Genomic DNA, 26206 nt, shown 5'->3' with positions numbered 1-26206 from the left:
ACAGCTATTGGTAAAGTTATGTAAATGACCTTTTTTATCATTACCTATACCAAGGGATATTCCAACAAAGCTGTGTCAGAGATAGCATATCACAAAAATCCCTTGAAGATAGTGATTCTCTACTGTCATACCTCTAAAACCTACGTTATAAAAGGGATCTGTCGACATGCACCTCGTCAGGTGATATTCATGATACCTGCAAAGCTACATATAAATCCATCACTCTGCATATAGTGTCGCACTAATGAGATTGTGATATCCACTACATTAAGATGCAATGCAAGATGGGCAATAACTCAAAACATTGATGGTGCCAAAGTCCGTTGTGAATATGAACAACATCAGGTAATAACCAAAATATTTAGTACCAAGTTAGTAATCCATAAGCAAGGACAACACTTGGCTATCAAACCCACGATCATACCAACAAAGCAGCCCGTAGCCTTCATCCTGTGTCAAAATGCTCCAGAACGTTGGTGACCGTTTCACCTTCGAGCTGACGTTTAAAGTCTGCGACGGGGTAATCCGAAACGCTAATAATTCGGTATGCAATAACAAAAGCAGTATCTCGTTTAAGTTAAACATCGTGACCAAAACAGGTCTTTCTGTCATGCTTATATATCAATACAAGGGAAAAGCGGTCATATAGTACACCAGAGAGCTACTCTTCACATTAGAGTGATAAATAAGCGCTACACCACCCGGAACATCAACCTCAACATTTCAGCTAAAAGTATTAATGCAATAGTTGTATTATTTGAGGCGTCCATGCAAGCCTCTGATTATCGCGCTTTACTGGGCATTTTCACTACCCCCTTATCGAAACATTGTCGGTGACAATCGATGGTATTCTAAGTCATGCGTTGGCGCGATACCCGCAATGGAAGAGGTCCTACCATAAAGGCGAGGGATGATAACAAAGGCGCAAAGCTGCCACCGATAACTATAAGTGAATTGGACCAAAACAAGTTTTCCTTTATCATCAACCTGAGGTCATCCACACTCTCCAAGAAACAGAAAGGTGCATCAAAAATAAATTGGAAAGCATAACTTTGCGAATTCCAAAACGAACAACCGTGGCAGCCGGCTTGTTTAATTCGTAAGTGTACATTATAATGAATGCGCATCTCTACTTTCAAAATATCAAGCTTGTGTGAGCGATTATGTAAACAGTGTTTGAGTGTTTCTTATTAAGAGTTAATTTTTTAAATAAATTCCATTTACACTGCATCATTGTTGCTTTCGACCTGGGCTGTGGAAAGGTATTTCATCCGTCTTATATCCACTGCCAAACAGACACGGAAGCATTTGCGATCGACCAATATGGTTATAATCTAGACGACCTACTTTGTGAGATTGCTGTAATATTTGAAGAAACAACCACGCTTTTCTAGTTGACAAGTGCGATTTGTGTATGGCATTGTGCATAACGACACGGCCGTTAATATGCTCGCCTGTATCAGCCTCCTTCACGGCATCATCGTACGGGAGATACCAGATAAAGGCAATACAGCTGCTCTCGATTTCCACCCGCAGACCATGTTGACAGCACTCTTCTACTGCAATTACTAAGACTGATTTAGAGACACACGGAGAAATAGATGATATATTATAAACCTTCATTTCGGGACACCACTTCTGACACATACCAATCAGTGTTCTACCCGCACGTTTCCATATCCTTAAATTACTTGAGTGGATACTTCAATACCTATTCTATTTTGGAGATTTCCAGTGATGCTTGCCATGGTTTAATATATGTTATGTCCTCTTTAAGCTTACGAAACTGTGTGGTGCATTTGTTGAACGCGTATTATTATCCCTTTATTTGTGCTATTTATTAGGACCGGTTTCCATCCTTGGATGAAGCCGAATATATGACCCTGTTATTTCTTCACAATATATGAGGAAATAAAAGATATGGTGGACAATACAATGTTTATTTTTTTGTACTGTGTGCCAGCCAAGATAAAGCACGTGGACTGATCACAGTACATGGTCACTGAAGAATATAGTATTTTGTTAATGCAATATTTATTAATTTTTCATTTAATTTTAGTGGACCGTTTCGCTAATATTTTTGAGTGGAATAATTCTCGTTTAGCAAGTACAAATTGAATTAAGCTTTATATACAGTAAATTAAACAGTATTTTCTCTTTAACCTTCTTTATCCCTTATTCGTGTTACTTTGCTAATATGGTGTATTCAATTCCCAAGAAGAGCCTATCACTGTTCATTCTATTTCCTTAAACAACTATTATAAAAGTTTATAGTAATTATAACACGTCAAAATTTAATATATATGCAAGCGTTAATTACTTTCAATGTATCTATTTTACCAAGGCGTTCATGTTTCTCAAGTTTGCTATCATATGGACATATTTATTTTGCTTTCTTTCACTTCATTTCTAGGTCCCTGATCACTGAGTTAGAGTAGTTTATCTTTAAACAAGAAGCTTTTTATAGAACGAGTATGTATCTTTGCTCAGTTGTCTTCATGTTGGAACATTTGTAAATCTTGTGATCAATTTTTTATATTCAATCCGCCTCCCACTGAACTATTAGTGAGTGTGAAATTGTTGAGGTACTAAATGGGGAGGGGGAGGCTGCCAGGCCAGCAGAAATAATTGAACAGCATGTAAGCACTCAAAGGGCTACAACAGATACAACCTCAAAAGGCCGGAACGACAGCGATAAGCACCAGGCCCAAAGGAATGACAAACGCAGCAGTAACTGCGGGAACCAGCCCCAATATTAGACACACGCTCCACCTATTTCATATGGAAACTTATTGCGTTTCAAAAGTCAAGTGTTATAAACCAGCTCTAACAAACTGCATATATCACCGTAACAGACCTTGGAAAACGTTTTCACCATAGTGCAGTAGCCGGTGACCTTGAAGTCTGGTTTTTCCAGTTTCAGATCAGCACGTTATTTAAATAACACAAACTAAGCCATTGGCGGAAGATGTGTACAGTCTAGTGTCAATCGTCCAGGTAATTTTGGAGTGTAGCCACTATACTTTTTTGTGTTAAGGGACATCGGATGACTAACATTATACAACAGAAGAAAGACAATATACTGACCCATATGTTCATTTCTGCATCTAAATGCTGAAGGAGTAGCACTATATAAGCAGTGGTATAAAAATGTTATATTCTGTGATGAAATTAAAAATCTAGTCAAAGCGATTCGGCTAATTGCATGTTTCAGAAATCCTCGCTATAGTTGGATTTTTAATGTTAAATAATTTCAACGCTATCTAAATGGCAACATGGCTAATATATTATTTTTTAAGGGTGAGATGATCTGATATGTATAGTGTAGCACTATGTTTTCGTTTCTTCTGTGAGACGATATAGATATTTGAAGATTATCCAGTCAGCATTTGTATAATGTAGAAATACATTTCAATTGATGACTTATATCTGAATGAATCTAACCAAGGGATATAGTTAATACTTGATGTTATTGAAACAGACTAAACATTTTGAAATGTCAAAATTTTTAATGAAATTAGCGTAAGGTAACGGAAAGTAATCGTTCTTAGCCAGTCACGAAGTATATATGAGTATTGTGCACGACAAAACGAAAGTAAATGTGTACCACAAGAGTGACATAGTTTAAAAACAAAAGGACATAATAATGCAAAACTGCAACCACAATTCTTTATATTTAAAAGAAAAAAATATCCCAACGTTTAGTTTATTAAGGATCGATCATATGACATGAAGTTTCTGTAGTGAAAGACATATACTAAACGAATATCATGTTCAAGGCATGTTAATAATGAGGTCTCCAAGTGGCATATAATGGTGGCCATGTTGGTGGTTAAAAATAATTTCATTTTAATTTTGAACCAATAAGGTGTCATTATTTTTAATTACTATTGTTAAATCAAGACTGAAAATCCATATCAGATGACTTTTTATTCCGGTTGAACTGATAGAACGGAAGATTTTCAACGTGGCCACAAAGGCAGCCATTTTGCGTGTAAATAGATTTTCATAATGACTACAATGGTGGCCATCTTAGGTATGAAATCTGTATTATTTTATGCTAATTTCATAGCATAAAAATCTTTCATTGGAACCCTGTGAAAATACCACTGTCCAATGATGATAAAAAACCAGATCTTCAGGATCAACATCGGAGCGGCCATTGGCTATCATGATAAATATGATATTAACGCCATTTGTATTAAAAACCATCTCCAATTACTTTCCTTGAATAAATCCTAGTTTACCAGAAGGATGTCACTTGACTTTCAGCACTTTTGCATTTGTAAAAAAATATGCTGGGTATATTGTACCATGAAACATGTTTGGTACTTTTTATATCTTGCTAATGGTAGTAACTAGGCTCAAAACATTTCCAGCTTGAAATATTCCTTGAGAAGCAAAACTACTTAGAAGTGTTTGAAATCAACTACACATCCCCTCTCAGCCCCATCCTGTTTTCGTGTTTGGGAATGAGAATTTGGTAGTTCACAATAATGTTTTTATTGGATGCACAGTATCATGGCAGATGCAATTTAAAAACCTTGTCTCCCTTTTCAAACACTCTTGTGTTGTGCTGTGTTTATAACAGCTATAGGTATAGCGGCAACATAAGCGGCAGTATCAACTATTTAAACTTAAAATATATACATTTGATGCTGCTGCTGATGGTTCCTAAATACTGCCCTGTGTAGCTTTATTTGAAACTATTAGTAGGCATTGACAGAAATTACAGATCATGATTAATACATATAATTACTTCCAGTTTTTTCTCGGAGAATGCCTCACCAAATCAATTATAATATCTACAAGATTGAGCTGTAGGTGAATCTAACTATTTGAAGCAATTACAAGAATTTAAATCACGGTTAGACGTATTGCTTGTAACAAATGACAATACGCATGGACCTTTCTGTATAAAAAGTGAAATCTGGAAATTTTGTTCACGTCGTTGGGGTAATTTTCTGCACATTGAGAAAAACTTATATTATATGCTCCTTTTTTTTCTCCGTTAATTATTATATTGTCAGAATCGTTCAGTATTTTACGATATTGCAATCGCACTCAACTTCACGTTGAAATAAGATGTGCCAATAGTGTTTTATATACTACTTTATAATATTATCATGTACACTCTCGAAGTAGACGCTTTACGTTTTGGTTTCTGAATGAACTAAACAAGATGTTACGTGGACTACCATATACCAGCTGCTTTGGCACATTCCTCGTTAACTTTTTTGATACAATGTTTCGAATTTAGACTAGCATTAGCGTCAGACAGGGTCCTTACAAATAATATGCAAATGACAAGGCATAAGCTGTCTTCTTCAGCTGGTAATAAGATTGGCAAAAATATACTTACAGGTTTACATCCTGAATTTCCTCAAAATGTACTTTCGACGTTTTGCAAATCCGAATTACATGAGCCTTGTCACAGGATTGAAAGACTTACTATTTTTCCCACATTATGATTTCAAACATTCAGTGACAGAACAGAAACACACAGATGTCAATACGCTTCTCCCTCGCTGCTTGAATCCGATGTATTTCATGTAGAATTGGCACAGATAAATCTAGTCCACAATCACGAAAGTTTGCAGAATCGACACAAATACCAAAATATATTCATTCCAGATCAAATGAAAAAGTTGCTGCAATGCGCATTCATTCACAGCATGACTCCAAATTTCAATTTTATGTAGAACAAAACTCCATTTTCTTTCGAAAGTTATGTCTTTTCTGGGCGGAGTTATGTGCGCATGTAATAATGTTGTTGTTGTGTAATGATGAATCTGCGCTTTTGTATTTAGTTTGGAATACCGCATACATTCAGATACTTTGTTTCGTGTAGTATATTTTGTTTACATAATTAAGCCTAAGGTAGAATAAGAATATGAGCATATAATAAAAAGGTTAATGCATGTATATGCGAAAATACGAACTTGTTTTGTCGGATGGATATCCTGCATTCGCATGGTCGTGCATTATTTCAATATGAAAATCTGTGCAGTACTCTATAAATATGTTATATTTTTAACTACATCAACCCCGTTATTTCAAGAAGATATATTCGAAATTACAGGTTAATACAAGTCATACTTCTACTGTCTTGATGATAGTTGCTCCTAGTGACTGATGTAGTCTGCTGCAAAATATATTCGTAAAACCGAAGGTAAATACGTTTACTAGCAAAACATAATTAGGCTCATTCTTTTTCAATGTTTTCTGTTTTGGCATTTCAATTTGTTTAATTACTTTTCTTCTTTGTCTCTGAAAAATTGAAGAATATTTCTCCATGACCTTCCTGTAATTGATTTTGTGTGAGCGCTAGAAAGGCAAATCTAAGAAGTACAAGTACAAATTCGTAGGGTCGCAAAGTTAATCCTTAACAATGACACAGTCTGAGCATAGTTTTTGTAAAGATTAACATTGTGATGATGCACTTACTTGAATCCATCCACAACTGTGCCATTGTATTCTGAATTATTTCTATATACGGCATCCATCTTGAGAAATAAAGAAAAGTAAAAAAAAATATATTTCATACTATGGTAACTAAACGCAATACATAACCAGAGAAAGAAATGGACAGACAGTTTTCGAATGGACCAAGTAGACCACAACATGCGTGAATAACTAACATTTGAAGACATGTTCTTCACAATATGTTGTCTCTCTTATATGTATGCATAATAACCATCAAGAACATTTTTTAACAAAATCCGGCACGTTGTAACACATTTGTTTTTGGATTTTGTCCCCACCACCTAAGAATAGCATTGAAGAAATTCATATCTGACTCATACTGAAAAACGACATTAACAAAGTGACTCTCATCATGTCAGGCTATATCACGAGAAATTGTTTGCAGTAGTCGGCAATGTTGTGTTCCGTATTTCTAAAAGTATTTATCGAATTTGAGAAAGAGATATCCGAAGTGAGGAAACCTTCCATTTTGGTATGCTCTAATATGACAACGTCAAGAAATAGTGTACATGACACAACGGAAATCAAATCATAACCACTTTATGTAACTGTATGATATTTGATAAGTCAGAAAAAAAGAAATTAAAGTATCAATATTGTACAAGACTGATGTTCTAAGATAAACAAGAATTTCCATGAATATCACTAAATGATGGGCACTGAAACCATGTGACAGCCGTAGTTGATGTATTTGTGAGAAAATTGTTGGTGAAACTCAATGTCAATATGTACTTCCATCAGAGGGTGAGTAGCCCAAAAGCATTTTCAAGACGGTGACCATGCTGCCCATATAGATTACTGGATCGAATCCGTTTAGAGGTAGGCCGAAGAAGATTTTAAGAGATTTTTTTATTAAAACGTCATGTTTCCCAGACCATCTCTTCACGAGAAGTCATAAGAAGAATTTTAAGATAGCCAGCATGATGGCTGTACTGAATGCTTGGTCGGCACCAGTTTATGACCAGTGTGACATAATAAAGAATCTTTAGTAAACAACACTTTCGAAAGGACCATATGTGGCCGTGGCAAGCGTACTGGGCAACTATTTGTATGTAGGACCATTTGTTTTCCCTAAATAATAAAATCTTTAGCAGAAGAAATTTTCCCCCAACAGCATGTACTAACGAATCGTTTTAGTGTTATGACGAAGAGTGAAGGACATAACAGAAATGTGTTTATCTTGCATCAGGACAGCCCCTTGATTGCTCTTTTAAATGCCACCCCTGTCTTACTTTTTGCCGATGCATTTAAGAAAAATCAGACAATTCGTCAGAAAATGTTCTATGGCCCTCAGTGTCAAGTCTGTTTCTTAATGTTTATGTTAATCACAATCTCGGGCTTGTACAAAGTTTAGTACTAAACTTTATCACAAAATATTAATATTGTTGATGCCTTTTCTGTCATTTTAACCATTATCGCTGCTGCCACTACCGACGCGGCTGGAAAATTCATACCTATATATCCCGCATGTGAATGCAGTCGAGACAAAAGAAATTAAAACTAAACAGACAACAAAAAAATCTTACAGCTGATGTAAAATTGTAGGCCTTCTCTTTTGAAAAATTGGAGTTCATATCTTTAAGATTTTCATTCCAGTCTTGTTCTATCCTAACCTCGCCTTGGAAGATCTTCACTTTGGAAACTGTCAGAGAAAACAAAACGTCAATTTCATTATGACCTATCTTCATTGGTAGATGTAAAGATCTAGCATATACTAAACGCAATTATTCCATTGAACTAGATATCGTGTACGATTAGCATTCAGATGATTCGGTTTCCTTGTCTTTTTCAACGCTGGCAAGACAAAAATCCGTACTATATTAGAGTACAAAATTTAATCACTTCACTGAAACTTCTCAAGAATTACAATTTTTGTTCGAATAAGATCTGTAATATAAAAACGGCCTCTATTATATTTTTGTTCTCAACGCAAGTGCCGTACTGTGAACTTTATAAATCATTATTTGGGTAAATTTCCATATGGTTGTCCTCATCATTGTTATGGCACACTGGCAATATTGTCAGTAATTTTCCCACAGAGTGTGTGCGTATATACTGGAGTAATTAGCTCTCACTGACAATGTCTCGGCACTCTCGACATTGGAAAAGCATTGCTTGTGGAGAAAATGTAATTGTTGAATAAAGCATATGAAACTTCGTTTCTGATTGAACCCGTTAAAAGAAGTGGTAAATTGACATAAGACGTAGAGACATAGTGGTAAGTTGTTCAACGCAAATCATATCAGGATGTTATAAACATATTTTATCATTCGCTTCCAATTCATGGGGCTCGCAGGGATACACAAATTAAATTATCCACCTGGTGAGAAACATATGTAACGATATGCCATGTGATAAGTTGTCTTAGTTTGCTTAACTTTGCTGTTGCCAAATCTAGCTGCCACTATAACTTAAATAGGCTATTCGGTCCATACAAATAATTAGTCATTTTTATCATCGTTTATTTCAAATATTAATTTTTAGCTCAAGATAAGTCCTTCCTATATGTTTTTTGCAGCACAGAGAACAAATTTAGCTTTCAAGCTCTGTTTAATCTTGTTGGATAGGTGTTTAATCCTGGTGGATAGGTACATTCTACTTATTAAGTACAAAACAGATGAAACAGAGGCCACGGATAATAAACGAAATGATTCTGATCTAGTCTGCACATAATCCATATGCACATATGGAAACTTTTGTTCCAGATATACAAGTCGATAGCCATGCTGTACATATCAAATCTTTAATAAAATAAAATATTTTAGATTCAAAAGTTAACAGCTGTACAAGGACAGTCAATGATTAATTTATTTTATTTAATGCAAGTATGTACAATGGTCAAACATTTCAAACCTTATTTCATATAAGATATTCTACTGGTTCAAAATTTCAAACTTTTACACATCTTTGCCAGAAAACATAGGGTAGAGCGAAAGTTAGTATTAACATTATTAATATTGTCCTGATTGTTAGTATTAGTATTACTGTAGTAGTGGTAGTAGTAATAGTAGTAGTAGTAAGGTGAATGATAGTTGTTTAAACAACAAGATTGATACTAAAACATCCATTGAAACTCATCTATTAATGTTGTAGCCTGATGTAGCCTTTCAATGTACATACTGGCTAGGCTGCATATAATAGTTTTCAACACGAATTATCATAACTATGTTGCCAATGATCTCATGCTTACTGATTGATGACTGTCATCCATCTAGGAAAGTAAACAAATTAAATTGCACTTCATGGAGTCTATATATTGAAAATAGTATAACATTTTGATTTATCCTAAAGGGAATATATACTAGTATCGACAGACATGGCAAACATTTATGTCCAATTAATTTAGTCCAATGTATTTCAGTGCGAACATAATTATCTCCACTGACTTACCTACAATGATAGTTATGTAAACATTAAACGCATTAACATTTTTTCAATGTGATATTTCTTTCAGTAAAGTTGTATCATGTAAACGTTATTAAAGTATTTGCACATCAGACATAAATAATGCAATGTATACGAAATCTTATGGAAAATGCATTATGGTATGTCTACACTCAGAACCTAGTGGAACTGATGCATCTGTTTAAAATTGTGGCTGATTTGGGATACTTATGATATGTTTCTATCGAAGCAAGCAAAAGTTGCAAGGTTGCATAGACAATCCAATACTCATGAAAACAAGAATTGAATGTATTAATTAAACATACCTTCAACTCTTGTAAATTCATCTGATTTGTTTTGCGAAGCAGCTGAAACAGAAGAAAATGTTACATACATTGTCATTATGAGTCATCGATAGTGTTACAGGCTTAACTGTAATAAATGTTAAAACATAACACTATCTTTAGTACTCCTCCTCTTCACCCAACATGCAAATCACAATTGTCAGTAATCTTTATCGAACAGAAAGAAAAAGACAGACTGGACATCATGATATATTCCCGAAACCTCCTACCTAGATGCAAATAATCAAACGTCGCATTTAATGAGCAAGAGAAATTCTCACCCTGATTCAGTGTATGTACAGTTGATTGTCATAGAGACGATTAAACAGGTACAGCGGTAACGGAAGAACATCATCCTCTGTTTAAATTGTTTCATGGGTTGATAGGTATTAATGATATGCTATGTTACAAGTCGCTTCAACACCACTACGTGAGATAGCACTGGCTATCATGCATAGGCAAACTGCATGAAATGGAACTACCCGATAGTTTAATCTATAAATGTGGTGCATGTTTAAGATAAGGATTTTTAATATTCTTCACCATTCTAAATGATCATACCTAAGAGATCTGTATTCAGTATTATTTTGTAGTTTGTAATCAGCACTAACTTCAGTTTTAAGCTGGATTGTACTTCATCTATATAGCATACTGCATCTAATTATTTTACAGCCGAATAGCGAGTACATTTTGATTCATTTTTGTACGAAAACTATTAAAACACAACTATGATTCAAGAGGGCGAATCTTAGACCAACGAAACAAACTTCGATTAAAATAAAATGTTTGAACTCCATGTTGAATAACTCTGACTTTTGTTAAGACAACTCACGAGGGATTAGCGTTTCAGTGTCTGCACATGCTGCAAACACAATATCGCCATTAATCATTAATTTAGTGCACGACAAATTTTAATATAGTAACACTAGCCAGCATTGTAACGACTAATGCATAGCTCAGTCCTAAAAGACAGACAATTTAACTTAGTCAGTGGGACGTTGTGTAACGTAACGGTAGTTTATCTCTGAGAGAGAGAGAGACAGAGAGAGAAAGGAAGAGAGAGAGAATGGAAGATTGATAAAGGAGAGAGAGAGAGAGAGAGAGAGAGAGAGAAATTAAATAGTTTAGAAAAGGTCAACAAAATATTATCAAATTCAGCACCATTTTAATAAGCCCCGCTCACTTAAAATAAAATGGGAGAATTAGCGCTTGTCACGCCCTTTTCATATATAAATTCCAAATAGTGTAAAATAAAAAATACTTTCAAGCATTAGTTAGTACGGTATCATGTTAGAAAATAAATATTATCATGACAGCAAAAGAACGTGTCTTTTTTATAATAATTTCTAGATAAACAAATCACTAAACATGCTAAAAAAAATGTTATAAGGAAAATCCACTACAACTTTGGTACACCGTTCTTGTTATGGCCATCGTGGTAAGATGAAAACAATGTATCCTGTCGTTCTTGTTCACTTTTTGTCTGTAACGGCTGTTCTGATGGGAAAATATTAACTTATTTCTTTACGTCCATTTTTGCCTCTCTGTTCTTCATCTTGCCCACTAAGAGACTGTGGTTGCTGTTTTAATGCAAACAGTCTTCCTTTCAATTTACTCTTGTGACTTCTTGCTGTACATCTGCTTTTTTTTTTTGCTTGTCCAATGGCTGTCTGTGTCGACTGGTTCTTGTTCCATCCATTTTAATATTCTAGGATCACTTCTCAGAAACTGCTGATTTCAAAAGTATTGCCAAATTTTGCATATTTTGCATTTTTGCATAAAGGATGGCGTTTAATGTTGAAGGGAGCTAGTAGAAAATGAAGTTCCACACAGAGCTGGCCTGATTTTATAGGGTGGAAATGTCCTTGGTGGAGAGGGAAACTGAATCACCACAAATCATATCCTGCTGTTATCGCCGTACCAAATGCGCTGACTATTGTTCCTAAGCCTTTTTTGGCTTGGACAGGCTCAACTAAGATCTCACATAACTATTCTATGCAAAGTTAGGTTCAAAACTTTTGGTACACAACGTCTGAAAATTTCCGGTAGCAACAGTCTTGGATAGGTTGAACTGTTGGAAATTAAACAGATTTTGATTGATAGCTCCATTTAGAGCTGCAATGCTGACAATGCCAACAAGTACAAGTTTCGGTAGCTAACTGGCTGTCGTTCTAATTAGAGTTCTGCTGATGTCGTTTGCCTCTTTAGGTGACATTTCCGCCCATATCACGTAGTTTGACGTATTCCATGTTCGTTTATGATCCGCCATCCAATTGAACACGGTTGTGCTTCTATTTAATCTTGTAAAGTTGTACCTTTACACCACTCAAAATTATACTTCTCTTCCAACTAAATACTCTATAAGTTATCAAACATTTCTAAACTATTGGATTTTCTTCTGGACGTCGTTAAATCCAACATTGTTAGGCTCGTTATCACCTTTCATCACTGTGTCATTACAAGCATCCGACGTGGTGTGTGTCCACACGGCTGCGGCTTCCATTTCACTGAATAATGTATGATATTGTTGACGAGAATTATTCTAAAATCAGCACCTTCATTGATGCTCTTTTCCTGAACCTTAACTTTCAAGTACAAATGACAGTCATGTCCCTTTTTTCAAAGTCGCTAGGTGCTGAGTGTTGTCAAAGACTATATAAAATTCAGCTCGATGAGACCTTTCATTCGTCATCGTTGTCGGCGACATGGCATAAAAATAAGTTCTGAGTTATTTTCTTATTATGAGCAGTTTGAACAGTTTTCTGCCTTCACCTTACTGTGATTTAGACTGTGAACCAGTGCCTTCAACAGGAATGCAAAACGAATTTATTCTGTACGTCTCTCTGGCCCAAGAGTTCTTTTCCAATTTTGAATCAACACACATTTGCCTTGTTGTCGAGGAAATTCACCGTAAACGATACACCTGCTACAGATGGAGACACATTTTCAAAAACGTAGTTCTCTAGATAGTACTTTTTCAAAATTACCGTCATATACGTAACAAAGTTTTCGTGACTGATACATTCACAGTCATTGACTCTGCAATTCCTTTGTCTAGCAACGATGAAAAAATACAAAATTGGTTTTGTGAACATTATGGTTATATATTTTCTTCAGCCTCGTAATGTAGTATGCATCAATGGCAAAATCATTAGTATTCAAAATATAAACTTGACTTACAAATCTGTAAATCCTGCAACTATGTTATTATATTTGGTATTTGTAAGAGAAAAGACAAATTCTTATCTTCCCTCTTCATTTTATGCATTCAAATTGTTACAAGCAATGTTGTCTTTGGAAACCAAATATTGACTTTTTCAACAATCATTTTACTCTCTCTCTCTCTCTCTCTCTCTCTCTCTCTCTCAGACACAGCTCTGCTAAGATATACACCTTCGATGTATTTATGAGTCACTATATTTATCAAGCAAACAGCATTTTCTTTGGAACGCATACAACCACACATTTATAACAAAACAGGGTTAACGTGCTAAAATACTGTAAAGGCAACCCAAAGCAATAAGGCTATTATTATTGATAATTTTCCAATCATAATCAAATTGTAAAATTAGCAATTGATCACATACATAGATTCCATCAACTACTCTGCACACCGTGGACATTTGAAGACATGTTTTATGAGGCTGACTCGAACGATAGGTAAAGGTTCTCTGATGCCCGCGTTAGGGACTGCCCTAATACCCAGAATTAGCTTTTGACAAGAAACATGGTGCATCTCGTTCAGAATACTCCGCCAATTAAACCAAAGGCAACAGAGCGTTAACACGTTATGCTCCCTATACCCACTGCATGCTTGTAAAAAGTTTTCAATGACATCTATAGTATGCACCCTTATTATTGTTTTGTACAGAGCTTAGAAGCATGAAATTCCAAATACTCAGTCCCATAATTAAGATCTTATATTACCGGAATTAAATAACTCTTACTCTATTCATCCGTGTGTCTGTCTAGCAAGCTATACCTGCCTATCTAGTACTACACGTCGGCATGAAAGCTCCAGCCAATCTTACCTTTTTTGTTACTTGATTCGGGGCAATCGATGCTTCTTGTATAATAATGACAAAGAAGCATCATGTGTGCATGTATGAATACATTTTGCAAGGGTGTGCATTTACTTAACTAATTTTATAATTTTTTTTAACAAAATGCTTCTTGTGCTATAAACCTGGCTGATCATTTCATGATGTGTTTACATAAAGAAAAAGAAATACGAGGACATTTTCAAATGTCCTACTAATCTGAGTGCAATTTCGACCGAGACGTGTGAATAAGATGTGGCTGAATTGCAATGGACGATTAAAGTATAACTAAAGGACCAACCGTTTCGTTTTCTTAGCTTGGGGTTTGGGGATTTTCCTTAGAATCAGATATTTCTTTTGTCAAGTTCAACTTCGATATTTGATTCAGTTAATGTATTGGAGACATAATTATTTTTATCCTCTTTAATTCAAACCAAGGTTACATTTCTCAAGTTATGTAGACGAGAAAATTATTAGTAAAACTTCCCTCTGCTTCCCTTAACCCCACAACAAAAAACCAAAAGCAAAAATAAACAAACCAAGTACGGCTCATAAGGAGAATAAACTGGGTAGAGTAAATGGCTGGTTATATTTATATTACTCAAGAAAAACTACCGTTGTTACGTAGTACTTAGCGTAAAACAAAATCAATAGCGGATGTAAATGTGACGAAAAGTCCTCATAGATAAGAATTAACTGAAGAGTAATTATTGACATAAAACGGTTTTGTCGTGTAACTGGAATACTAATTATGTCTCGAGGACATAGAACCCAACCCTCTATGTTCGTAATTATACTGACATAATGATATTGCAAATCGACTCTACCAGTCCATGGACGAGTTGCCAATCGGCATGACACAAATGTTAATGTTTTTGTCATTGTTAAAGCTGTAAATATATACAAAAATGCAATTTGAATTATAATGTATAGCTAATATATTTTATTTCCAGAATAAACTGTGTTTCTTTTTCCTCAAAATTCACATTCATTGTTTACGCATGTACTCTTTGTTGCATTGGTATTCTCTACGTGTCTTCTAACGAGTGTTTCTGCAAACTTGAGAATCACAGATGGCAGCACTTCATTCTACTACATAAACACCAAGTCAAAGTTGCACCAAGTTACATGCCCATTCAAAAAATCCACCTTTTAATTGATCTCAAATTGGATGAAAGAGAACATGCATTTATCGGACGATTTATACTAATCAAGTCGCAAAGACAAAATTCCATTTACGGATTTAACTGTATAACCTTGACCTCTTAAAGTGCAAATTAATTACCAGTCAAATGACTTGATAATAACATTTGGGGAGCCGGGTGGCCGAGTGTGTTCGAGCCTCTAGTTCGGCCAATGTGATCATGTGAGTAAGCTTGCCGGTAGCTTTACGTGGGTTGGCGGTTCTTGTCAGGATTTTCCTCACCCAGTTATGCTCGCCGCCATGTATAGCCTATCTTGCGCTACAAATGGCGTTAAACCCAGAAAAACAACAGCAAAACAGATTCAGTCTTTAAAAAAGATGAAAACACTCAAAGATTTGAAGAATTTGTTATTTAATTTATATGAATTTAGCAGCGTAAAAAATACAATTGAGAGAAAAAGAGGAGATGGGGCGGTATGTGTTAGAGGTCTCTAGGTACACGCGAAAAAATCCGGAACAGAACATTTTTACTGAGAGCTCTGATTACTTGATAGTATCCTCAGTGTAGGTTTGCTTTATTCAGTAGTCAAGACCTAAAAGTTGCCTATTGAAAACCTTTGATCCGGTTCAAATGAAGTAAATACCTGCGTTTTAAACAAACTGTACATGAACGCCTATGTTTAGTGCAGCCATATGTCTTTACCCAGTGAATGACACGTATATCCAATATTTAACGCAAGCTCATTCATACATTGTTATGATGCTTCCATCTGGAAACTAACATTTGCAATCTATGACTCTCAAAACACTCATCGTTTTCGTGCCATAGGCATTCGGGTTCAAATTAAGGGACAAAAGAAGAAGCACAAAATCAGACACGATATAGTTATTGTATGAGTCAGTTATTACCAACACCAGGAAGTTTAAAACCAATTACTCCTGTAACACCTATGATTTTATAAATGCGCAAATATTTTGCGCGGCTCTAATTCTGCATTTATCTTTGACTTATATGCGAGCATCAACGTTATTTCATTTAGTGATATCTCAATACACGTATTCATTTAAATATATTTTAAAGTTAAATTTACTGTAACACCTTAAAAAGTAATGAAACCTAGTTACAGTTCATTTTCACTGCCTTCCTGTTTGATACAATATCCAGGATAGCATCATTTTCAGTCTACAATCTTTTCTTCACACGGATACGTAAACCCTTTTACACGTTAATATATGTTGATCAGACACGCAGTAAAAACAGCCCCAGAAATAGGTCATGTAGTATTGGTGGATAAATAGATGCAATCAACACCAAAGGATGCCCCTTAGCTATTTTTAGATACCGTGACCTTGTTTTTGTGGCCATGTCAATATAAAGGACACTTGTTCGTAGAGAACACGTTTCGTCGCATCTCATATTTATAGCACGGACTAAACACGGATGATGAAACCTCTTACTATGCATTTTTTAAAGTCTAATCATAGTTACAATCATCATTAAGGCCACTGTAGAACGATCTAGGTCTGTACACAAGGTATTTAGTTATACCTCATAAAGCAATGTATGCACAAGGATATTTTGGTCATAGAAAAATAACACCTTCCATAGTATAAATTGACTTATCCATGATTCATCTTTCAAAGGCAGTGCATGGATATCGTCGTAAAGCCATGTGTGATTGATTTAGTTACTATTTCATTCACAATGATCAGTGCCAAGTGTTTTGAATTTATTTGTAGATTTAATGCAATTTCTCACCACATGATAGGCTATGCATGGCGACCAGTATATCTGGTGGAGGAATAACCCGACACACTAGCCCATCCGAACAGAGGCTGGATATCAGTGATCGAGTCAGTCAAACGTGTAGAAAATCTGTCATCGGGTTAAGAAATATTAGCAAACAAAAAACCCACTTACAATAGCTTAATGCAAATTTGATATACCTTGGACCTGGACACTAAGGTAAAACAGGGTGCAAACATATTTGAAATCAATTGTATTAATAGCTTCATAGTAGGTCGTGCCAATTATGGTGAGAACCCTGGAAATGATTTCATATTAGTTTACTTATTGTAGGTTATAAAATTATATGCTCAATATATAAGGATATATATGCAGATGAAAATCTTTGACCAAAGTGGTAAGAAACTGTTGTGGGTTTGTAAATGTTGACGTGGTAGTCATTTGTGCTTCAATCTGCAGCTACATAAAATAATAAATTGAAATAAACAAAAATGGCAATACAGACAATTAGACGGGCAATATGATAATCACAAATTTACTTACATATGCTTGTAAAATATACTGCTACTACAATTCCAGCAATTACTGCACCTGCCACAAGCACAACTGTAACAATTATGGCTATCCTGCTGTTGCTGATAGTTGAACACTGTTTCCGGTCCGGCCGGCCAAGGGCGGTGGATGATAAGTCATAACTCCGACTTCCCATGGCTGGGTACCAAAGGCCTAGTTCTGGGAAGTACGATGAAGGTATTCTTAATTATCTTAGTATCTTACCACCGCGCATATTAAGGCGATCTTTTTTTATAACAAATTTTTAAATAAATCTTCCAGAAAAGATAAATTAAAGTTTGAATGTTATGTTCTGTAAGTTGATTGAACAGCATAGGTTCAATACAATTATGCGATACCAAAGCAAAAGGCCCTTCACAAAGATTTTGTACGATATATTCGAAAATATTTGTACATAAACTAAATGGCATATAACGCTTTAACATATTTATTCCGAGAACAACGAACGCGTAAAAACTACACATAAGATTAATCATACATAGGACAGATGTCAACGCGATTTGTATTGATATCACGTGACTACCACGTTGATATATGCTCTCTCTGTGAATAACCAGCAAAGAATGTATGGTCTTTCATCGAGGATTAAAATATCATAAAATGTGTCCATATACAACGTTTATCAGATTACTAACCTGTATCTTTACCCACTGTTAATGTCTTGCAACGAATCAAAACAGTGATCAAAACGTTTCAATTGAGTTTCCACTTAATAATGAACACTTGTTGGGACCTCTACCTGGTTTATGCAAATAATAAAATGATCGTTTATGTAATATGATAATAGAGTGTTTAGAGCGGCCAATTACTTGGTTCTTCTTGCGCTAAGGTGTGCATTAGAAATCTGTTATTACAATATGCTTTACAATTTGATGATTCACACACACACACACACACACACAGATATATATATATATATATATATATATATATATATATATATATATATATATATATATATATATATAATATGCATTTGTTTGGGGTTTTTTTTAACTTTATGTCGTAAGTTAATATTATATTTTATACTTGACCTTGTCCAAAATCAAGTCCACTGTGTTTCTAAGTAGAGACACTGATGCTTTTATTTTGTGAACAAATAATATGTAAGCAACAATTTCCCTATGAATTAGTTAAATATTAGGATCGTCATCAATAGATGTATACATATTTACTTGGGTCTAGATCATGGTTCTTGGAATTCCCCAAATAACTACATCATTGTATTGTGATTACATCAAAACTCTGTTGTCACATCACCACGCCACTGGTCACTATATGCACATCAAAACACTCAGTGTTGAATCTGTTTCGAACACCACTGTAATTTAATTAAAACTTTATCCATTAGGATTAGTGATAGAACGTTCAGGCCGCTTTGGGATTTACTTCTGATTACTGTAATTTCTTTTTAAATTTTCACTTTTTTCATAAATCACTTGTTGAATTTTACAGAACTTGTTTGTTTATGCTCTTTTCTATTACTTGCTTTAAGACGATATCGTTGTAACACTTGACCTTTTTTTCTTGAGAAGAATCTTAGCTCTTGTCTTTAGCACACGCCCGACACATCTGCGTCTTTGCTGTCCAGGTGCTCGGTACGGCGCTGGTAGCGCGTAAACTCTCTTAACCATTGCCTGTACAAGGTGCATTATTTCCTGGCAGATGGCGCATTTGTTCTTTTAATCAGCATCCAATCGCATACTTTGTGCATCCTCATTTTGTTGGTATATACAACGCAAAACATCTCCTTAATAAAAATGATATTCCGCTGCGGTATGGGCCGGCTCCGCCGAAACCTCAGACAATGAGTGTTTAGGGTCCTTGTACAGTAGACCTTTTGATAGGCAGTCTTAGAGTACATTGCGTGTTAGTAGGTTGCGAGTCGATTGGATTCATTGGTAGAAAAGCCGAAACTGTGAGCGAGATCAAGTTTTGTAGTGTTTACATAGACATTCTAAATTTTGTAAGGTGTCACAAAACATTAAATAACCTTTCTCGCTTAATAGTATTGTAGATCTCCCACGGTTTAGATACTTAAGTGGAGATTGTGTCAGCTAAACGCACAAAACTTTCGAGATTTTATGTCTCCATCATTAGGAGATTATTAAACCATTATAGTTTACTTCATCATCTAGGTCATTTTACAAGTCAAGCAAGAGATAACTGCAACATCCATTTACAATCGTGAATAAGCAGCTTGATATTTTTAATATATGTTCTTTTAAAATTTAAATTGCTTTGTAAACGAACATTGCCGTTCCATTTACCAATATATCAAGATCGTAAAATTATATAGTATATTTATGTTTGTCACAAATGTCCTATGTATTTGTTGAGATGAAATGATTTTTATCATTTGAATGTAATATGTTTTTATCGCCTTTTTCATACAGTATTTTTTAAGTTATACTCAGCCACGTGTAAAACACTTAAATGCATTCAGTACATACGCATATGGTTGGATTTTAGCATGGTACCTCTTACATTTGCTGTTCACAAAGAGTAAATGACTATAAATACATATATAAGGTTATCAAAACAGATGTTTCTCATTTTTACATACCTTAATCAAGCTTTCATTGACAAAAATATTTAATGCATGGATTCAATGTTAACATTCGCTATATTAAGGCCTGTAATTTGGTTATATTCTTATAACAAGGGAAACATATACAAAATATTAGCTGAAATAGATATTGAACATTGCTGGAATTATTTTGTTGTGTTACTAAACGAAGATGGAATGCGTGTACGTATGTGCAGTGTTTTGACGGCACATCAGCATCACTAAGGTTACCATGGAGACAAGCGTCATAGTAGGGAGAATAAAATATAACATTATTCAGATTTTCTTATGAAGATAAAACTTTGACTAAGAGTCAAAATGCATGCCTATTAGGCTAAGATAGAATGTAAAGATGTAACCTTTTGGGTAACGGTAATCTGTTAGTTTAAGAAGGATAGAATGTAACTAATTTATTAGGTTAAGAAGGATAGAAGGTAACTGCAGTTTATTAGGTTAAAGAGGATAGAAGGTAACTGTAATTGATTAGATTATGAAGGATAGAAGGTAGCTGTAATATATTAGGTTCAGATAGACGGTACCTTAAATAAATTAGGCTGTAATCTATTAGGTTCAGATAGAAGACAGCGATAAAAAATGACCTAATTAATATTTAAAAAAATTAATGAAAAGGCATTAGATACTGAAAATTCGTCAGAATACATCCTCTGTTAATGTATAAGAACTGCTTTTGATATAAGATTATATTTCCTCCAAACATTGAAGTATATGATGTGAAAGACGTACAGATGAAACTTACGTAGATACTTGGTAGACAGAATAACTTAAAAGGGCAATATTACACATAGGAATATAAATATGTACAGAAAGGACTAATCGGAAAACTAATGATTGGGTTTCCTCTCTTGCAGCTGAAGAAACTACTTTGAGCTATTTTAGTTTTTAAACCACTTGATTATTTACAGACTAAATGTAGCCTTTGTTCGGGAAGAAAATGTGTGCTAGCGATGTTGGCATCATATGTGATTGAAGGATATCTAACAAGGCCTTTATGTTTTGATTATACTGACTTGATAAACTCAAAGCTTTATTACTGATACAGAGCTAACTTGAGCACATGCAGCTACAATGAATGTTATATGATTAAGTCCAGCAATTGTTATGGAAATTACATGCCGTGACTATCCTTTATTTGTTGTAACCAACAAGTTTCAGCTATTAGCATAGAATACGTTGGGGGTTTTTTTTAAAAAAAAAAAACATCCATGTGATTTATTTCATCCCCATTTTAACAATGTGAGGTGTGACGACGTTTATTTTTAAACAGTCACTGCGACATTAGTGCTAATCATATAAACATCTCCATGCCCAAGTCGAATGTTCCAAAGCTTTTAATTTGCCCCAGGGTCATATAAACTAATAAGCTCGATATTTCTTTTCAAAGCACTATCCATGAATTAAAAATCAACATAAGCACACAATCGTTGACTAGAAAATATTTAAAAACGGCACATTTTGATTACTCCAGGATTCAGAATTTCACACAATCGGACAAGGATTTCCATGAAAACGTTAAAACTCAACCACACCGCCGTTTCATGAAGTCAGTAGATAGTCACCATTTGTCGGTAAACTATAACGATAGGCCACTACTTAAATGCATCTACAAACATTTATTTAATCTTTAACATCCGTCTATAACTATATTGTAAATCCAGCGGTAACCATATGTGAGAAGGGATTTCAGATAGTAATTCAGAAAGAACAAAGCTACATAGGTGTCGATTGAAATAAGATCAAAAAGGCGCGTTTAGGTTGTGACTAATCACAACGTAATGATTAGAAGAAAAGATCGGTAGCTTAATTCACGTCTCCCACTCATCCAAACTTTCCAATGCGATAGATAGATAGATAGATAGACAGATAGTGAGTGTGTGTCTGTGTGTGTGTGTGATTTGGATTTTTAATGTAGCTTTAACCATTTTTCCGTCATATCGCTACGATGTCTGCAGTGTGGCTGTTTAAAGTGATGTCTAGCACTGGGGCATCATGCCGCAGACATGTAGCATGATGTCACACCCAGTCATATTATCCTGACACCTTGCCGACCAGTCCTAACACTAACCTCTTAATGCTAAACGCCAAGCGAGGCAGCTATTAGTACCATTTTTGTCAGTCTTTGGTATGACTCGGCCGGGGATCGAACCCACGACATCCCGCATCCGAGGCGGACGCTCTAACCACTAGGCCACCGGAGCGGTTAAATAGACAGATAGCTAGATAGATATATCAAGTGTATTCATTTTATGTGGAAATGGTCCCTGAATAATTATTTTGAAATCAAAAGAAAATAGTGCACTGAAGTATAGTTCATTTAATTCAGACTTTGCTTAGGATCAAGCATACAACATAAAACAGATACTACTGAAACAATAGTTGAGCATAACATTGTGTTTCTAGGTACGTGTATATCTGTCAATGGATATGAGTCAGATTTAACAAACGTACATCACTAAAACCAACATTGGATGTGCCAATAATCTGGGTCGAGTTCTTCGTTAACATCAGTTTATAATGCGATATTAAATCGAGGTCTTAGTTTCTGATTATACTTTGTCGGGTAGAATAACCGATCGCTCAAAACGAGTTAGTCTGATATAGACTTGGTCTCATTCATATACGTTTTATAGGCACTACTTAACTCAAAGTAATTGAATTTGACATGGTGATCTGTATCACGGTAAAGTATATTTCCCCTAAAGTGAGCCAATACAACCAACATTTAATTTCGTAGGTTGGACCTTTGTTAGCATATAAATAAGTGACATCAGCGTTAACTTAATATGTGATTACCGGATATAACCAAAAAAACTTTAATTAGCTAAACTGAAATAATGTTACGTAGAGCAAACAAATACAGTTGAAATACAACTGACCTTGTTTTACAAATCGAACAGCTTGTGGTGGAAATATAAAATGACTAGCTTTTGGTCTGTTATAACCAACTTGTTTCCAACTATTAACAGAGTAAGTTCGTGACTGGAGATATCGGCCATTAACATATTCGGCCCATAACTATGTCATTCTATAACAGATCTGACCCATACATGTTTCACTAAGAAGTATCACCCATAACATCCTCGTCTCCTTTTCGAGTCGGCCATCAACAAAGTCGACATTACATTTCTTCTTGTATGGTTTCGTAAAAATTGTTGTTATTAACAGTAAATAGTAAACAATTAATTCTTATTGGTGGCTGAAATAAAGAGTAAAAATATCGTACATGTTGATTTTCCTTGTCAACTGCTTACTCTTGGAGTTAATAAAAGTGCATGTCAAGAAATTCATAAAAGCTTATTTACTCAGATTAAATTAAATAGTACTTGCTGTTCTAGAATTTAATAATAATGTATCTTAACCAAATCAATTTAATCCTGATTGTTGAATGTTCGGCACCATACATGTCATTAAAAAACCTCCTGTCCAGAATTGTTAACCATATGGGCTTCTACAGTACTTAACTGGGTCAAGAAAGTCATTGCCGAATATTTACTGGTGATAATACATTTGAATAAATAAAATATTTAATTACAGTTAGTACTGAGAGAAGGAATAATAAAAGGCAAAGACGGGAAAACATATACAATTTTATACTTAATAAATAAAGAATTATAAATGTTTGCTTTGTCTGTGCTTCTGTCTTTTAAGAAAATATATATATATTTAACTCATTTAACATAGCGATCTTAAAAGGACAGAGACGTTGTAAATTTAAAATACTACTGATACACAATTTACGGTCTACGGGTGTGAAGTGCTTCTGTAATCATATTACACGTGTCAATACATGTGTACAAATATAAGTAATAGAATAGACAAATGTTACCTTGTACGTACCGTTACTGCGACAGTATGTTGTTGATTATTATGTACACATATCCGTGACAAAGCAAGTGCTCGAAATCAATAGTTGTACCACCCAGGTAGGTGAAACTAATAAACAAAAATTCATTTGCATGGATGTATTGATAACCAAACATAAGGACACAACCGTTTTCTTATCATGTTTGTAAAGAGTTTGTAATTTTTCTTTTTCCACTCCATCCGACCGCGCGTTCCATGACACCGTAATAATGCAACTATACCATGTGTGTAAGTCAGTGGATAATATATATATATACACACACTACAACCGTCTGAGACGACACCTGAATATGAATATGTATCGATCTAATTTATAACATCAGTTGATAAATCCAGAAAGCCGTATGTGAAACGGGGCTTCATATAATGTCACTTATGGAACAAAACTGCACATTTGTCAACTGAAATATAATTAGGCAAAGTTTTGTAATTCACTGAAATATCCGAACTTGTTTATTAGAACCAAATAATTTTGTTTAATTATATACTTTCTGCTTATGCAATACATTTATGGTTATAACAATTATATATCAATGTAAATTACTTACAGTTTCTTATTTTTTAGAAGGGTATGTACCATACATTGAGCTTTATCAAAGCATTGCACTGAATACGTCTTCTGAAAGCAAACAGAAATAGCGAGCATACGTATGTTGTATTTAATGCAGGTAAATCAAGAAGCAATATGTTTCATCATGTCAGTACACACTACTAAAGAATAAAAAATAAAATAAAACGCGTTTCTCAAAAATAGTTGCCACAGATGTGTATATCTAATTACGTATATAAATATAAAAGACCCTGTGAGACCTACTTTCACACTACCCTGACATGGTTTAAGTGTTTTGCTCACATGAGTCTATTATGCAATATTAACGGAGGTCATACAATTTAGTTTATCAATAGATCTTGTCGGGTGGTTCAGTGCGATATAGATGTCATGTTTCTGTTCCATTGTATATTTGTTCTATTGTATAGGTACGTTGGGACACATTAATCAAATATGACATGTCGAGTTGTATTACCCTGTACAACATGTTCCATAAAAATTAATTTAATAATACATGCATTTAATTTCGTACTTTGGACTCGAAGTTGGCATGTACACCATGGCAATATTCTTGTTTTCTAATAGACCTTGATCACGTTAACACAGATGGTAAAGCCTCGGATTCGAAATCCAAGGCGATATCGTTCAATACCCACCGACGCCAGCCTGTGTGTGCTGCCTCATTATTTCCTTAAGGAAGGTACACAGGCTCCGTTTGTTATGGCCAAATGTGTTCAATGTGCCTCGAAAATAGCCGGAAAAAAAACATAAACATTAAGCCATTCACGTCCTATGCTTTGCGTTGCAGCAGAAAAGAAATCGAGATCTTTACTGTTTCATTCATATTGTTACGACTCAATGGTCTTAAACTAAGTAACAAAAATAACTAAAATCAACGAAGTTGTGTAAAACTTAACCAACAAAATAATTCTCTAAGTAATAATATGAAATATTTAAGAAGAACTTACAGTATTGTTAATTAAATCCAAAGCAATGAAATCATTGAAGGTTACATCACAAGTCCAACAGAACCGAGTGTTCCGACTGCATTGTGAAAGTCTATATTAAACTGCATGTTCTGGTCTATCGCACATTGTTTCTCATCCTCTCGTTTTCAAGTTTGTTTAGTCATGGTATCACATATGCATGTGCATTAGAGATTTAATACAGTTTTTGTGATTTTGTCTCGGGTGCCAATTATCGAGGACATTCCTCAGGAATGTTCTCATTATACCAGGCTATCTCTAATTCACATGCATATCTGATGCCAGGAAGAAAGCGAGAGGATGAGAAACAACGTGCGCTAGACCAGAACGTGCAGTCTGATATAGACTTTCACGGTGCAGTAGTTGTTTTGTTGTTTTTTTTTCAGTTTTAATAGACCCTGTTTTGACAACGACTTTTCATGACCAATGTTATTATATATTTACGCTACAGTCATGGGTATTAACTTCTTTCTGGGCTATATGAATTTGATTATACGTGCA

General features: G+C 34.8%; 1 protein-coding gene across 4 annotated transcripts in view; it reads right to left on the bottom strand.

The window, feature by feature from the left end:
- LOC149783713 (uncharacterized) overlaps positions 1-25976 on the bottom strand; it is a 103963-nt gene extending 77987 nt beyond the window's left edge. For 2 of the 4 annotated variants that reach the window (XM_089931954.1, XM_089931958.1), the window contains exons 1-6: positions 25688-25976; positions 24718-24788; positions 17689-17877; positions 10197-10238; positions 8013-8128; positions 6448-6506 (exon numbers count right to left, since the gene is read on the bottom strand). In XM_089931954.1, the coding sequence (XP_089788080.1) occupies positions 6448-6506; positions 8013-8128; positions 10197-10238; positions 17689-17854 (383 nt within the window). In that variant the 5' untranslated portion in view covers positions 17855-17877; positions 24718-24788; positions 25688-25976. Of the gene's footprint in view, positions 1-6447; positions 6507-8012; positions 8129-10196; positions 10239-17688; positions 18047-18353; positions 18440-24717; positions 24789-25687 lie in introns of those variants that run through there. The other 2 variants (XM_089931955.1, XM_089931957.1) reach the window with 2 other exon arrangements.
- Between the last annotated feature and the right edge of the window lie 230 nt (positions 25977-26206).

Source organism: Sinohyriopsis cumingii, chromosome 14 (genome assembly GCF_028554795.1).
Source record: "Sinohyriopsis cumingii isolate HCF-2022 chromosome 14, ASM2855479v2, whole genome shotgun sequence".
In the NCBI taxonomy this organism is placed as follows: domain Eukaryota; kingdom Metazoa; phylum Mollusca; class Bivalvia; order Unionida; family Unionidae; genus Sinohyriopsis; species Sinohyriopsis cumingii.
Note: the sequence above shows the minus strand (reverse complement) of the source record. Positions and strands in the feature narration are given on the sequence as shown.